The 16,134-nt window shown below is 48.2% G+C and overlaps 1 protein-coding gene across 1 annotated transcript in view; it reads right to left on the reverse strand.

Moving 5' to 3' along the window:
• Positions 1 to 7,856, reverse strand: part of LOC136572835 (uncharacterized) — a 43,408-nt gene extending 35,552 nt beyond the window's left edge. The window contains exon 1 of the mRNA XM_066573772.1: positions 7,605 to 7,856. Coding sequence (XP_066429869.1) covers positions 7,605 to 7,645 — 41 coding nt within the window. The 5' untranslated portion in view covers positions 7,646 to 7,856. The remainder of the gene's footprint in view (positions 1 to 7,604) is intronic.
• Between the last annotated feature and the right edge of the window lie 8,278 nt (positions 7,857 to 16,134).

Raw genomic sequence — 16,134 nt, forward strand, 5'->3', positions numbered from 1 at the left:
CACCTGAATACAATTGCGATTTTCCCGCGATTTTCTGGCGGTGATACCGCGATCGCCGGTGTGAAACCAGCTTTAAATATTGATGGCTTATCTTTAGTATAGGTCATCAACATTTAATTAATTCGGCTCTAAACCCCAACAACAATGGGAATAAAAGTGAGCTCTATTACCAGTAAATAAAGACGTGTCACTCAGTGAAGGTACTAGTGAGGTCTGACAATCCCCATGGTCAGATTTAAAGAAAAGTCCCTTTAGGGTTCCTTCAGATAGGTGTATGTGTGTTTACGCGCCCAATCGCAACACAATTGCACCGTGAATGAGTCGCTTTTGCGCATATATTGATGCATTTTACTGTACTTTTTGCACGCGCTAATACGCTCGTGTGAAGCCGACCTTAGAAAGCAGCTCTTGGTTGGAGTTTTAGCTCTGTAAATTAGAGATGAGCGAGCGTACTCGGAAAAGCACTACTCGCTCGAGTAATTTGCTTTATCCGAGTATCGCTGTGCTCGTCCCTGAAGATTCGGGTGCCGCTGCGGCTGACAGGTGAGTCGCAGCGGGGAGCAGGGGAGAGCGGGCGGGAGAGAGGGAGAGAAAGATCTCCCCTCCGTTCCTCCCCGCTCTCCCCTGCAGCTTCCCGCTCCGTGCCGGCACCCGAATCTTCAGGGACGAGCACAGCGATACTCGGATAAAGCAAATTACTCGAGCGAGTAGTGCTTTTCCGAGTACGCTCGCTCATCCCTATCTGTAATGTAATATTGTCATTGGGAATGATTCCAATATTAAGCCTGCTGGGTGTCACTTTCCTGCATGTATGGCAGCTGAGACCACACACTGTAACAGCTCCATTCACGGAGTACTGGGTGCCATACACAGTGTTCGTGTTATAAAGTAGTATAGGGCACATTAAGGCCACATCTACTCCAAAGGCAGATGGCAGCTGTCTTGTAAGGAGAGCTATTGTAATAAGAGCTGCAACATTAAGTTGGGGAATTACTAGAAATACAATTACTTAAAGGGGTTCTCCAAGACTCAGGATACTTTTACAGGGGCCGACAATTGCTCGAATAATCACTCAAACAAGCTATTATGGGTGAATGCCAGCCTCTGTAAACCTGGGATGCAACAGGGCAAGTGAGCAAGAATCGCTCACTTGTCAGTGTCACTTGGGTTTCAACTTGTCTAATAACCGAGCGACTCTCAGCCCGTACAAACAGACAGTCGTTCATCTGTGACTGTGAATGGCGGTGGATGGCTAGAAGAGATATGTTGTGCTGCACCTCCATTCACTGAGCAATTATCATTCCTGTGTGAAAGCACAATTATTAGTCCTCAAATGTAAAAATGCCCAAAGATATGGATGACCTATAACCCTGGATAAGTCATCAATATCAAATCCTTGGGGGACTGCTACCGTTCAGCTGTTTGAGGCAGCTGCAGTGCTCGGGTCAGCGCTGCAGCTGCTTCATCGCCATGCTTTGCATAGTGGCCGTGCTTGGTATAGCAGCTCAATCCCATTCACTTGAGTGGGACTGAGCTGCTCTTAGGCCTCCTTGACATAGGTGACAAAGTCACACAATTTTGTTGCGTTTCTACAATGCTACAAATCGCAAGTATGTGAAGCCCATGCTTTCCTATGGGTTAATTCACACATGCAATGTTTTGTAGCATGCAAAATCCTTGCACAAAAACCTTGCGGGTCCCACGAGATGCCCGCAACTTGTGAGGTTTTGTAGCCCATGTTTCCCAATGGAGCCTTCCTCTCTGTTGCATCGCATTGCCAGAAAACGCTATTTTCATGCAGTTGCGATGCAACTCTAATTGTAGGAAATCCTACTGTCAAAGCCCTAATCTAAGCCTTGGCTGCAGGAAAAAAAAGTATATGGCACTATTCTCCTTCATCTCTTCTAGCCTGGGATTGAAAAATCCCCGCCTCTTGGAAGCGCTGCCTCTGATTGGCTGACACTTAGCTAATCACAGCCAGCACTCGATTAACCTATCACAGCCATTCATCGAGTGCTGGCTCTGATTGGATAAGCATCAGCCAATCATAACCAGTGCTTCCTAGAAGCGTTGTCCGGAGCTCTGGTGCGCTTTCTCACCAGCACTGTTCTTCATGATCTCTTCTGGCCAGGGACTGAAAAATCCGCGCCTCCTGGAAGCGCTGCCTCTGATTGGCTGAGCGTTGTGACATTTATTCAATCTCCGTCCAGAAGAGATGATGAAGAACAGTGCTGGGGACCGGGAGAAGCCGCAGCGGAGCCCCGGACAGCACTTTTAGGTAATGTATCCATTTTTTTTCTGCAGCTAGGACTTAGTTTAGGGCTGTGACAGTAGCATTTCCTACTCTCAAAGTTGCATCGCATTGCACGAAAAAGAGAGGAAGGCTCCACAGCGAAACATTGGCTACAAAACATCACATGTTTTTGTCTCTCAATGCCGCATGCTACCAAACTTCGCTAATGTGAACGGAACCATAAGAAAGCATGGGCATTACATACATGCGATTTGTAGCATTGTCGCAACGCGAGAAAATCGCGCGACTTTGTTGCCCGTGTGAAGGAGGCCTGATGGCTGCATCCGCACGGGCTACAAAGTCTCGCTACAAAACATTGCTCATGTGAAAGAACCCATTGGAAACCATGGGCTTTACATGTAGCAAGATTTTGTGGCCCGTGCGGATGCAGCCTAATTATACTTACCTGGCTCCCCAGTCCAGCGCTGTCACCCCCGGAAGCTGGACTTCTGGCAGCACGCTGTGTGTGCATTCCCACTGATTGCTATTGCAGTACAGTAGCAAAGGGGAAACACAACCAATGATTGAATAACAAACAATAACTTGTTTGATTATTATTCGTGGTTCATTGTATGCAGTGTAGCACTTCAGGGGTTAACCAGGCAAACAGTAACAGTCCAAAAATAAAACTAAACAAACAAAAGAAATACAATGTCCTTCCCACTGCTATTAGTAATTGTAGCAGCAGTGGCTAGAACAATAGCAGGAGTAATAGCTCTCATCCAGCTTTCCCAAAGATAGGCTCCACACAGCTTTCTCACAGAGCAAGGGCTCCTTAAGGGCGCCCACCCACTGGCGATTTTTTTTTCTTTGCGTTTTGCGTTTTTTCTCAAGAGCAATTAGAATTGAATGTACTCCTGTCCACTGGCGTTTTTTTTTTGCGTTGCGTTGCGATTTTTAACATAGGAACTGGCAGTTGCATATGTGTCCTTATTTTTCTCCTAATGCACCCATGAAAGTCAATGGAAATTAATGGAAAAGCCGCGAAAACGCCGCGAAAACGCGGCAAAAAACGCGGGAAAAACGCCACAAAAACGCTGCATTTTTCACGCACGAAAATCGCAAACACCAGTGGGTGGGCGCCCTAACACTGGCGAGGGCGATAACCGTCCGTAAATCACGGCCTGATGTCGCCCTCGCTATCCATGTGAAACCAGTGGACCTGAGGCGTAACTTGAAGCTCCTGGGCCCCAATGCAAAAACTGGAACGGGGCCCCCAACTATAATGTTTAATTCATAGTACTGGGCTTCCTATATGGAGAAGAGAGGTCTTATTTCCCCCCTAAGGCCTCATGTCCACGGGGAAAATCAGATCCGCTGCGGATTCTCAATGGAGAATCTGCAGCGGGTCCCTTCTGACCCGCGGACATGAGCGCCGAAAATAGCAATTTAAAAGCATTTACCTTTCCGTAGCGGGCGGGGAAGGTCAGCTGTTCCTCACGGCCGGATCTTCATTTTCGGCCGGCGGATGAATTCCTGACGCCGGCGGCACGTCGCCGGCACGTCGTCGACGTGCCGCGCGCATGCGCCGGGCACATCCGCCGAGCCGAAGCAAGGGAGATGCGGCCGTGAGGAAGAGCAGAGCTTCGCGGCCCGCTGCGGGTGAGTAAATGCTTTAAATTCCTATTTTAGGTCTCCCGCGGATCCGGACGGCTTCCATAGGCTTCAATAGAAGCCCGCGGGAGCCGTCCCCGCGGGAGACCCGCATGAAAATGGAGCATGGTCCAGATTTTTTCATGCTCCATTTTTAAAAAAATCACTTTTATTGACGATCCGCGGGTATTTATGTACCCGCGGGTGGTCAATGCATCCCTATGGGATGCGGATCCGCATGCGGGAGATCCGCTGCGGATCCTAAATCATATTTTCCCCGTGGACATGAGCCCTAAGGCTCCTGGGCCCGGGTGCAACCGCATCCCCTGCATCCTCTATAGTTACGCCCCTGCCGTGGACGCAAAGCGCTTTCACTTGGAAACAGCCTTGCATCACTGCGAGAATGAGGGAATTCTCCTCCGTGGCTGTCACAGCTGCGGCAGAGGAACACAGAGTTCTCCCATTGTTTTTAATGGGGCCAGCACTGCTGCTGCCGGCCCCATTAAAAACATTGGGTGCTATCGCAAAAAGATAGGACCCGTTGCAATTTTTTTTCCTGCATGCAAATGTGAATGAACCCATTTAAAAGAACGGGTTTCATATTTGTGCATCTCACAACGCACAAATCTCGGTGATAAAATTATGTGATTTCTGCGTAATGCGAGAGTGAGTGCAAAAGCAGCATTATGAAATCAATGATTTCAATGGTTTCCTTCGCATTTACGATGTTTTTACTCATGCGATGTGGAGTGAAAAAAAAACGCAGCGTGCTCTATCTTTCTGCGTTTCGCGATGTTTTATCTCCCATGTTTCCCTATGGAGCCTCCTTTTTATCGCATCAGGAAGCACGAACTTGCAATTTTCGGGCGATACAATGCGTTTTCACATTATAAACTCCTATTGTCTTTCTCAGAGGGAAAATCGCGGCACAATCGCGTGAAAAAAAATGCACCAGAAAAACACAAGTGGCGGCGATGTTTTTGCAAAAAACAGCAGCACCGATGCTCACAAATCGTTCCTATTCACTGAAAGACCAACGATCCAGTGAACGAGTGAATGACGAAAAATGTAAAGGATTGTCTGTGTGTGTAAACGGACTACACTTCAAAGCAGACAACTCTGTTATAATTTACTGGTTCTAACGATTTGTCGCTCTGGGTAAAAGGAAGGCAGGAACCAGCTGATAACATTGCCAATATAACTAATAATTAGCTTCTGAACGGAGTATCATAGTGCCTGTACAGAAACATGATCTCCGTTTGATGAAAGTCAGCTCCATTAATTGGGACGTTTATTGCACTATTTAAACCTCTCCTCGGCTTCATTTGACTTCGGTCAGGAGGTTCAGATTGTCCCTGTTGAAGCGCTGCAGACATGGAGTTGGACTAATGTTCACCAGAAACAGTGTCACCCGGGCAGACTATCTGCGTGTTAAAGTGTTTAAAGGAGAACGTTCCCATAGTAAAGTCCCAAGGCTCCTCTAATTGGGGGGAATGTTTCCACATAAGACCGGCTGCAGGTGGTATTTACGCAAATCTGACGGAGACCCTCGTTATAAGGTATGGCCGGGGGAAGTTTGATGGAAAATTATTTTTGGTGAAAAGCCATGGTAAAATATCCCCGCATGTATATGGAAATGTTAAGCAAGTTATCCCGTTTGTATAAACTTTTTCCATATAGTCTTTGGCACCGTAGAGGACAACCTTCCACTCCGGACCCCTCTATTAGCCGCTGTGAAGAGCACTGAATGCTCGCCTTGTGACACTTCCCTAGCAGGGATATAGATAGAGGGTAGGGAAGTGTTGCCCATGATCTTGTGCTTTTTGTTAATGACAGGAAACCTAGTAAAACACATAAAAATGCCATGAATGAACAGGACCAGATTACAGGGAGCATGCATGGGCAGGAGCCTTGTGGCCTCTACCGCCTTGGGGACCTAGGGAGCTGCCATCACACATCATCCTGGATGACCCTTCATTAGGGTGTAGAGATGGCCACAAGCCTATGGAAGTCTAAGGTATCCCATGACGACCATAGTTGCCACATATACGCACGCCCACCTCTTCTATCCTACATGGGTCTGCGATATGGAGCCAGATGGGGCGATCAGGTCCTGGAAGCGGGGTGGGAGCGCACACTACTTTTTTTTTTTATCCAGGGGTCTCGTCAATCTGGCCGAGAGTTGGAGCATACCCTGAGGAGGAATGCTAACACGTAATGTGTGGGAGAAAGAAAGATCGAGGAGGTAAAATAAAAACGTAAGGGCCCTTTCACACATAATTGCGCACGTACTTGCACACGGAATACACCGAGAATAGGGCTTATTCAATGGGTTCGTTCTCAGAACACTCTTTTGCACACGAGGAAAAAAATGCAGCAAGTTTTTTATAGTGCGCATTTGCGCACCAAGGGTCCCCGTAGAAGTCTATGTGAGGTACACAAATGCGCATTTCCGTTAAAAAGCAACACATCTTGACCTCATTAGACTAAATAGCCGATACGTGCTCAAATCTACCTTGTTCATAGCGCTGAAGCATGCGCAATTACACATGTGATGGGCTATAAGGCATAGAGCATGATGTAGTTGATTTATTTTTTTTTTTTAAAGCTGTAAGCCCCAAAGTCTATGCAGTTTGCTGCCCCACTGAAAGTATTGGATTCCCTAATCCCTTCCCGACATCCACTGTAATCCCCTGTACGGGTTCTTGAAATTGCCATGGCAGCTGGGGGCCTAATGGATGCTACTAGGCCCGCCATGGATTTCAATATACTGATGTTAAATGCACAATATATTGCAATTTAGTCCCTAATGGAACAAAAAAAAACCTAAAAATAAGTTTTATAAAGATTTTTTTAAATATTACCAGAAAAATGTTTTCCAATCTTTTTACATAAAAAATAAAAAACAACAAAAAAATAAACAGAATTGCACTTTAAAACAAACCCTGACAAATAAAAGCAAGAATGAAAAAAATGAAAAAATGGCGGCTCAGGCAGAGGTTTTCCCAAGTTATTTGAAAACTGGGCAAAAGTTAGGAAATGGTTAAAAACAACAACCAAAGCCACATTCACAAATCCGATGCATCAGTGGTCCGGCGCCACTCTTCGCGCCTTCACCGCTGGGCTCTGTTTACACGGTCGCAGTTGTGATGTTCCGCGTACACATTTGGCGCGGGAATCTGCAGCAAAATCCAACCCTGCGCAGTATAGATTACGCTGTGCCATTGCTTTCGGATTCCGCGACCTTTTTGCTATGATGACTGTGGAAGGGCCGTGGATTGGACGGCTTCCACTGACTTCAATGGAAGCCGTCCGCGCCGAATCTGCACTGAAATAGAACATGCAGCGAATTTTCTCTCTGCTAGCGAAAAATCGCAATTGATTTCCGCTCGTGGACAGGGAAAAGTGATTTTCAATAGCATGTCTATGGGCAGTATGTGCTGCGGAATTCGGATGTGGACGCCCGATCCGGATTCTGCAACGCAAATACGTCCGTGTGCATTCGGACAAAATCAACGGCTTCTAGTCTCTGCGTATTGCGCTAATCAGCCCGTGTGAAGCTGCCCCTATCCGTCATGTGGCTGAGCCCCACAAGTACAATGTAACATAATAGTAACAGGGGCATCTACGTCTATGTCCCCATTCCCCCTGCTGGAGAACTACTGCTCCCAGCACACACAGCTGGACAGCACTGCTAGACTTCTGTATGGGGATTTACCATTCGTGGACTGCCTGGAATATCTCCGCCGCGCCGCTCATGTTCTCCCCGGGGCACCACAAGTCTCAGCAGTCGGTGTAGTCCAGGCTCTGCGGTGCGGAGTCCTCCCGGCGGCTGTGGGCTCCCCGTTAGCTCCGTCGCACGGAGCGGCGGCCGGCACATGCAGGGCGGAGGACACGATGGGGAGGCCGGTCCTGCAATTACCGCCGCCCGTGTAGGCGCTGTACAGACCCGGCATTACTCACAGGCTCCTCCCGTACAGCCGCCCGGCCATGGCCGCAGGGGTTCCGGGTCCAGGGAAAGCTGGGTGACGTCCCCCCTGGCGACCCCTCTCACTGAAGGCAGGGCTGATCAGGAATGAGACCAGAGCTTTCGGATTTAGGCTCCGTTCACACCGGGCGTTCGGTTGCAATTAAAACTGCACCAAAAAGTGCATGTTTAAAAGCGGCTTCATTTTTCCACATTTTACTACAACTTTGGCAAAAACACACAAACTTTTTCCAATGGACTTTTTGGTGGAGTTTTACTTGCAACCGAACCGCCGCGTGCGAATGGAGCCTCTGGCCGCCCGCACACAAATGGATTTGCATCGCTATGGAAACGTGCTTCTTCCTGCACACGAAGAAAAAATCGCAGCATATTTTATTTTTGCGTTGATTCCATGCGGACGGCCTCCATTGAAGTCAATGGAAGCCATCCGACCCGCGGCCCTTACGCAATTGACATTGCAGAAAGATCGCGGATTCTACGTCATCGCCTAGCAACATTGCAGGAAAAGCAGGGATTTAAAAAATAAATAAATAAAAATGGACTGTGCATGTCTGACGGCGAGCCGTGCGGACCATCCGCGGTGCAGAAAAAGAAGACCAGTGACAGGTACACACGGACACCAGCTGGGCACAGGGTCGGACTCCGCTGCGGGCTCGCAGAATCTTACCCGTTCATGTGCAGACGGCCTTAGGCTATATTTATATGGGAGCGCGCAATATCAGGCCGAGAAACCCGGTCCGATATCGCACTTGTCAACTTGCGTTATACCCGCGGATGCGGGGTGTTTTTCATGCTTGTTGCACACACGTTGGCGGATCGTCAAGTGTTTTCCATTGATTTCAATGGGAAACATCGCAGTTGCGTGCGCATTACACTGTGCGCGATACGTGTTCGACTGTGCCATTGAAAACAATCGGTGACGTGTTCCGAGGGATGTGAAAAAATAGGACACGCAGTGATTTTTTTTCGCCTCGCAGCATCGCTGTGATGGCTCTTCCACATTGCATTTTTCTTGCCACATTTTTTTCACGCCATATCGCTGCGATTTTTAAACGCAAATGTCAATGGGATTTTCTAATGTTAAAAACGCATTGCACAAAAATCGCAAGTTTGTGCTTTGCGATTTTGTGCGATGCGTTTTTAACATTGGAAAGTCCCATTGACATTCGGGTTAAAAAAACAGCGATATGGCGTGAAAAAAACGCGGCAAGAATAACGCAATGTGGAAGAGCCCTGAGGAGGAAAATCACTCGTGAATGACTCTATTTAAAAGAGTGGCGTTCATCTCGCAAATCACTAAGCGCGTGTGAAATCCACGCTTGTGCGAAAGTAGCCTTTTACTGTTTTTTTCAGGGAGAAGCGGGTTACGAGTTGTGCTGTGCACGTCGGCGGTATATCCTGGTAAACGCCGCTACGGATGTGGATTTGTCAGATGAGGGTTCCGACACAGTAGCGTAATCGGGGTCATGCGCTGTCCGTGATAATTGCGGGCGGCACGCGGTCTTGTTATAGCATATGAGGCAATGCAGAGGAACGTTTCCTCACTCATCGCTTGTCTTATTTCTGTCGCTATCACGGATGAGGACACGCTGTGTCCCTGTGCTGTCTGATGTGAGGTGCGCCTGAACCTCTCAGGTACAACTTGCCTACTCGGTGAGTGCGCAGCGGGCCAACATCACCGTGCGAACAAGGCCTTAAGGTGCTTTTAGACGGAAAATCGTTCAAACGAGCGAAAGAGAACAATAACCGGTAACTTATCGTTCGTCGTTCATTCTATACAGACATAAAAACCATCGTTGGCTCATTCACTTAGCGTTCGGTTTAAACCGCGCTCGTTTGGTCCCTCTTATTCATTTATACAGCGAATGGGAACGACTAAACGGTTCTCGTTTCAACAAGCCAACGGTGTATCTGCCGGTATAAACAGGCTGCAGAATGAGGTAACGGTGGCGTCACTCGGTCATTCAGATGATCATCAGCTCGTCTAATAGGACCCTAAGGGCTCCAGTCCACGGACGGATATTTGTTGCGGAAACCGCGGCAGGCATACATACCACGGATCCACAGCAAATAGCGCCCATAGCATGCTATGGAAAATCAATACTTCCTGCACACTTGCGCAAACCAATTCTGCGTGGACGGCTTCCATTGAAGTTAATGGAAGCGTCTGATCCGTGGCCCTTTAGCAATCACATTGCGGAAAGGTCGCAGATTCTGCATCATTGCTAGGCGATGATGTCGGAAAAACAGATGGTTTAAAAAAAAAGAAATCTGTAATGCGCACATCCGACGGCTCGCTGTACGGACCATCCGCAGGACAGAAGAAAAAGAAACTAAATAGGTATGCGCAGACATCGCTGCTGGTAGAGCAGGATTCCGCTGAGCAATTCTGCATGTGGAATCCGGCTCTGCAGTGTGCAGGGGACCTTAGGCCGTCTTTACACATGGCAGGAATCGCTGCAGCCATGTGGAGAAAATGGCAAACATCTGAGCGCTGTCAGTGGCTGCAGCAGGTTTATGGGAAGTCACTGGCTGACTGAAGCTCATAAACATCAAAATAGCAGGAATCCAGCTCTGCCAGCAGGGGATGTGTGGGGAGCGGGGAGGATCAGCTCCTTTGTTATTGCATACCATGGGGGACCCAGCTCTGCCGGCAAGGGGTGAGTGGGGAGCAGAGAGGATCAGATCCTTTGTTATTGCATACCATGGCGGACCCTGAGCTGCTGGCAGGGGGATGAGTGGGGAGCTGAGAGGATCAGCTCTTTTGTTATTTCATACCATGGGGGACCCATCTCAGCTGGCAGGGGGTAAGTGGGGAGCGGAGAGGATCAGCTCCTTTGTTATTTCATGCCATGGGGGACTCAGCTCTGCTGGCAGGGGGTGATTGGGGAGCAGGGAGGATCAGCTCTTTTGTTATTTCATATCATGGGGGACTCAGCTCTGCCATCATGGGGTGATTGGGGAGCGGGGAGGATCAGCTCCTTTGTTATTGCTTACCATGGGGAATCCAGCTCTGCCAGCAGGGGGTGAGCAGGGAGGATCAGCTCCATTGTTATTTCATACCATGGGAGACCCAGCTCTGCCGGCAAGGGGGGAGCAGGGAGGATCAGCTCCTCTGTTATTTCATACCATGGGGGACCCAGCTCTGCTGGCAGGGGGTGAGTGGGGAGCTGGGAGGATCAGCTCCTTTGTTATTTCATACCATGGGGGACTCAGCTGTGCCATCAGGGGGTGAGTGGGGATCTGGGAGGATCAGCTCCTTTGTTATTGCTTACCATGGGGAATCCAGCTCTGCCGGCAGGGGGTGGGCAGGGAGGATCAGCTCCTCTGTTATTTTATACCATGGGAGACCCAGCTCTGCCGGCAAGGGGGGAGCAGAGAGGATCAGCTCCTCTGTTATTTCATACCATGGGGGACCCAGCTCTGAAGGCAGGGGGTGAGTGGGGAGCTGGGAGGATCAGCTCCTTTGTTATTGCATACCATGGGGGACCTAGCTCTGCAGGCAGGGGGTGAGTGGGGAGCAGGGAGGAACAGATCCTTTGTTATTGCATACCATGGCGGACCCTGAGCTGCCGGCAGGGGGATGGGTGGGGAGCTGGGAGGATCAGCTCTTTTGTTATTTCATACCATGGGGGACCCATCTCTGCCCGCAGGGGGTAAGTGGGGAGCGGAGAGGATCAGCTCCTTTGTTATTTCATACCATGGGGGACTCAGCTCTGCCAGCAGGGGGTGAGTGGAGAGGATCAGCTCCTTTGTATTGCTTACCGTGGGGAACCCAGCTCTGCAGACAGGGGTGAGTGGGGAGGATCAGCTCCTCTGTTATTTCTTACCATGGGAGACCCAGTTCTGCCGGCAGGGGGTGATTGGGGAGCGGGAAGGATCAGCTCCTTTGTTATTTAATACCATGGGAGACCCAGTTCTGCCGGCAAGGGGAGAGCGGGAAGGATCAGCTCCTTTGTTATTTCATACCATTGGGGACCCAGCTCAGCCAGCAGGGGATGAGTGGGGAGCAGAGAGTATCAGCTCCTCTGTTATTTCATACCATGGGGGACCCTTAGGCCCCCTGTCCACGGCAGTGTATTCTCCTGCGAGGCACACCGGCCGACACTTCCCATTGCACTGTTATGGAAAGCACCGGCACCTGTCCATGAGCAGAGAATCATGGCGATTCTCCGCTCGCGGCGTGCAATTCGAAGCATGCGGCGGGATACCGCATCGCCCGTGGACAGCCGGCCTTAAGGATGGTCTTTGAAAACTTGGACAACCCATTTAAAAAGGTGTTGTGTAGTAAAGATAACCTCTCTCCATATGTTTTAGTGCAACAAGCTGTAGCAAACACCCACGTGTGATACATACTGGGCCTACTATGGGTTTTCAGCTTCTGAATTCACTAACAGCAAAACATACATAAATCCTGCAAATGGTGATTAATTGCAAACGCGATTCAATTATCATTTTTCTAAGTCTCCAGAATATGGCCAGTTTCAGATGAACATATTATGGGCGCATTTTTGCACCCATAACACTGGGGAACATAAAACATAAAAAAAAAATGTTCATGCCTGAAATTTTAGACTTTATTCTGGGTATTTTTGTGCCGCTGATTATGAATATACTATCCATTTCATTCTAGTTTTGTAGATATTCCTGATGTAGTTATCTATTTTTGTTAGGTTGGCTGCACACGGGCATATTTGCATTGTGGAATCCGGAGCGGGCGTCTGCCTCCTGCTTCTGCTGCAAATACCGCCCATAACATGCTATTGAAAAACGCTTTTTCTTGCACACGAGCGGAAACCAATTGCGATTTTCCACTCGCGGAGGAAAAATTGCAGCATGTTCTATTTTTGCGTGGATCCCGCACGAAGAGCTTCCAAAGAAGTCAATGGAAGCTATCGACCCATGGCCCTTCCGCAATTGACGTTGTGGAAAGGTCGTGGATTCCACGGCATCTCTAGCCAATGAAGTGGGAAATGCAGGGGTTAAAAAAAATCTGTACTGTGCATGTCTGACGGCTTGCCTTGCGGACCATCCGCAGTACAGAAAAGAAGAAAATACATGTACGCACGGATGCCGGCTGGACACAGGGTCGGATTCTGCTGCGGGCTCCCGCATGTGGAATCTGACCCAGTCGTGTGCAGCCGGCCTTAGATGTACTTTATTTTCCCGCCAGCATCTGCTTACTATTAGTACATATGATACATATCGCCACCACGGCACATCACACTTGGGTTGATGAAACTATGTGTAAAGACACTGAAGAGAAATGGAACGTGTTTCGGCTACAAATAAAGTACATTTCCTGCAATGAACATGGAGAAGCTGAAATCAGGTACATTTGATGGACCACAAGTCTGGGAACTCATGAAGGACCGGCCTTTCCAAGATTCAGTGGACAACTTTGTGGCGCGGCATGGTCGTTGTTTTGTAGGGTTGTAAAGCATTTCCTTGGGACCTATAAGGCGGTAAACTCCGATGAACTTGTGGAGAATATGGTCACTTCTGTCCCTGAACACTTGGGTGTAACATGAGCATCAGATTGTAGGACTGCAGTCATTCTGGATGGATTTCCAGATTGTCTTGGTGATGTAAGTAATGAACAGGGAGAACGATTTCACGATAGGATATGCATATGATGGCAGACTATTGTTGGAGCATTCAGCGAATGTCCAGGAAGTCATACAAATGTAGTTTCAGTGACATCTCACAAAACTCTTGTTTTATTCGGTTCTAGGCTTCTTGGGATTTATCTTTGTACCTTCAGCTTTTGATTGGCCGTCATTACATGTATAATACAATGTGTACATTTATATGGACATATGACATATCTTGATAAGCAGACCTGATGATGAAAAACTAATGTCATTTTCAGAAACTATGACCCCCAAAAAGTTCTAACATCTTAGTCACCAAAAATTGTGTTCCCCAAGTGTAATATGGGTGAATGACCCGGCCCATCATGGGTCATAGGGATGATGCTTGTGAGTCTAGGTCAGTAGAGCCATGTCTGCCTGGGACACTTGTAAGTATTATGGACACAAAAAAGCGCCTGAAATATGCCTAATAGGCCTAAGGTCACATAGAGGGGAAATTTGTGGATCTGTTCACATGGTTTGTGCTAGAGTATTATTTAACCCCTTGAAGACCTGGCCTGTTTTAGTCCATCCGTAATTTTATTTTATAGCCATATTTAAAGGGGTTGTCCCGCGGCAGCAAGTGGGTCTATACACTTCTGTATGGCCATATCAATGCACTTTGTAATGTACATTGTGCATTAATTATGAGCCATACAGAAGTTATCAAAAGTTTTATACTTACCTGCTCCGTTGCTGGCGTCCTCGTCTCCATGGTGCCGACTAATTTTCGGCCTCTAATGGCCAAATTAGCCGTGCTTGCGCAGTCCGGGTCTTCTGCTGTCTTCAATGGGGCCGCTCGTGCAGAATGCCGGCTCCGTGTAGCTCCGCCCCGTCACGTGCCGATTCCAGCCAATCAGGAGGCTGGAATCGGCAATGGACCGCACAGAAGCCCTGCGGTCCACAGAGAGAGAGGATCCCGGCGGCCATCTTCAGCAGGTGAGTATGAAGACGCCGGACCGCCGGGATTCGGGTAAGTACTACCCGGTTTGTTTTTTTAACCCCTGCATCGGGGTTGTCTCGCGCCGAACGGGGGGGGGGTAAAAAAAAAAAAAAAAAAACCTGTTTCGGCGCGGGACAACCCCTTTAAGTAGCTAGAACTGTTTATGAGTCAGATTTTTTTGGCGAATTGCATTTTTCAAAGCCACCTTTTTCAGGGGAGCGGGGAAAAAACCCATGGTATTCCAAATCACTTAGCACAGAATCTTTTAACAATGCTTTTGATTATGTAACTAATGTTTTTGCTCCATAAATGATAAAGTAATGAAATCTAAAGAAGCAAGCAGAAAGCTTGTGAAGGTACAGAAATGAATATGATATTCATATGAGGCTGGATCGCCATCTAGCTGCAGCAAATGAGTACTACAATGCAAGGCCCATCTATACTTTTACTGCAGGCACTGCAGGTTTTACACAAAATGTGGTCCTGAGTACAAATAAAAGTGGGACCCCAAATGCTGAATTATTGTATCAACAACACAGTCAGTAGAAGGCAGTGTGCAGAACGCTGCAGCACTGATCGCTAATGCTTCCAGTAGTGTTGGTAGGGTCTAGAGATGAGCGAGCATACTCGCTAAGGACAATTGATCGGAAAAAAAGGTTCGGCTGCCGGCGCGTGTGACAGGTGAGTTGCAGCAGTGAGCAGGGGGGAGAGAGAGATCTTCCCTCCGTTCCTCCCCGCTCTCCCCCGCCTACCACCGGCAGCCGAATCTTTGCTCCCGAGCGGGCAGGTACTTGCTAAGGGCAATGCTCGATCGAGCAATTGCCCTTAGCGAGTATGCTCGCTCATCTCTAGTAGGGTCTTAAAAGATCTGGGGCAATAGCTTCAAGGAATATGGCCCCCTCTTCAGACACAAATAATTTATATACATATATTGCTATCAAACAATTCCAGTATGTCAGTAGCAAATATTACTACTATAACATGTTTAACTCCATAACGCTACAGGATGTAAGTTTATGTCCTGGAAGAGTGGTACTTAACGTAACAGGATGTAAACTTACGTCCTGTGTGTGACGTGGGATCAGAAGTGATCTCTTGTGATCCCGCAGGGGGAGCCGGCTGTGACCTTGGGGAACAGCGATCCCCACTGCTAACCCCAAATATGCGCGCTTCCTATGTGACGTTATTAGAACTATGGGCTGTGATCGCGGAGGGCATGGCAACCGGATGTCAGACACTGGTGACCCGGCCTGCCATGAACTATTTTTTCTATTGTAAGCGATAAGGCAATGCAGTACAGAAGTACTACCATGCATAATCATAACTCACAAATCTTTTATGGTTCAAGTCCCCTACAAGGACACAAAAAGATGTGAAAAAAAGTGTTAAATAAAATAACAAAAAATACCCTTTTTGTGCACTTTACCTTGCTTGTATAATTTTTTTTTTTTAAATCCCACATATTTGGTATCATTGTAATCGTAACAACCTATAGAATAAATTGAATGCTATTTATCTTGCACGGCAAAAAACACCTAAGGCTGCATTCCCACGAACGTATATCGGCTCGGTTTTCACGCCGAGCCAATATACGTCGTCCTCATCTGCAGGGGGGGGGGGGGAGGATGGAAGAGCCAGGAGCAGGAACTGAGCTCCCGCCCCCTCTCTGCCTCCTCTCCACCCC

Source organism: Eleutherodactylus coqui, chromosome 7 (genome assembly GCF_035609145.1).
Source record: "Eleutherodactylus coqui strain aEleCoq1 chromosome 7, aEleCoq1.hap1, whole genome shotgun sequence".
Lineage (NCBI taxonomy): Eukaryota > Metazoa > Chordata > Amphibia > Anura > Eleutherodactylidae > Eleutherodactylus > Eleutherodactylus coqui.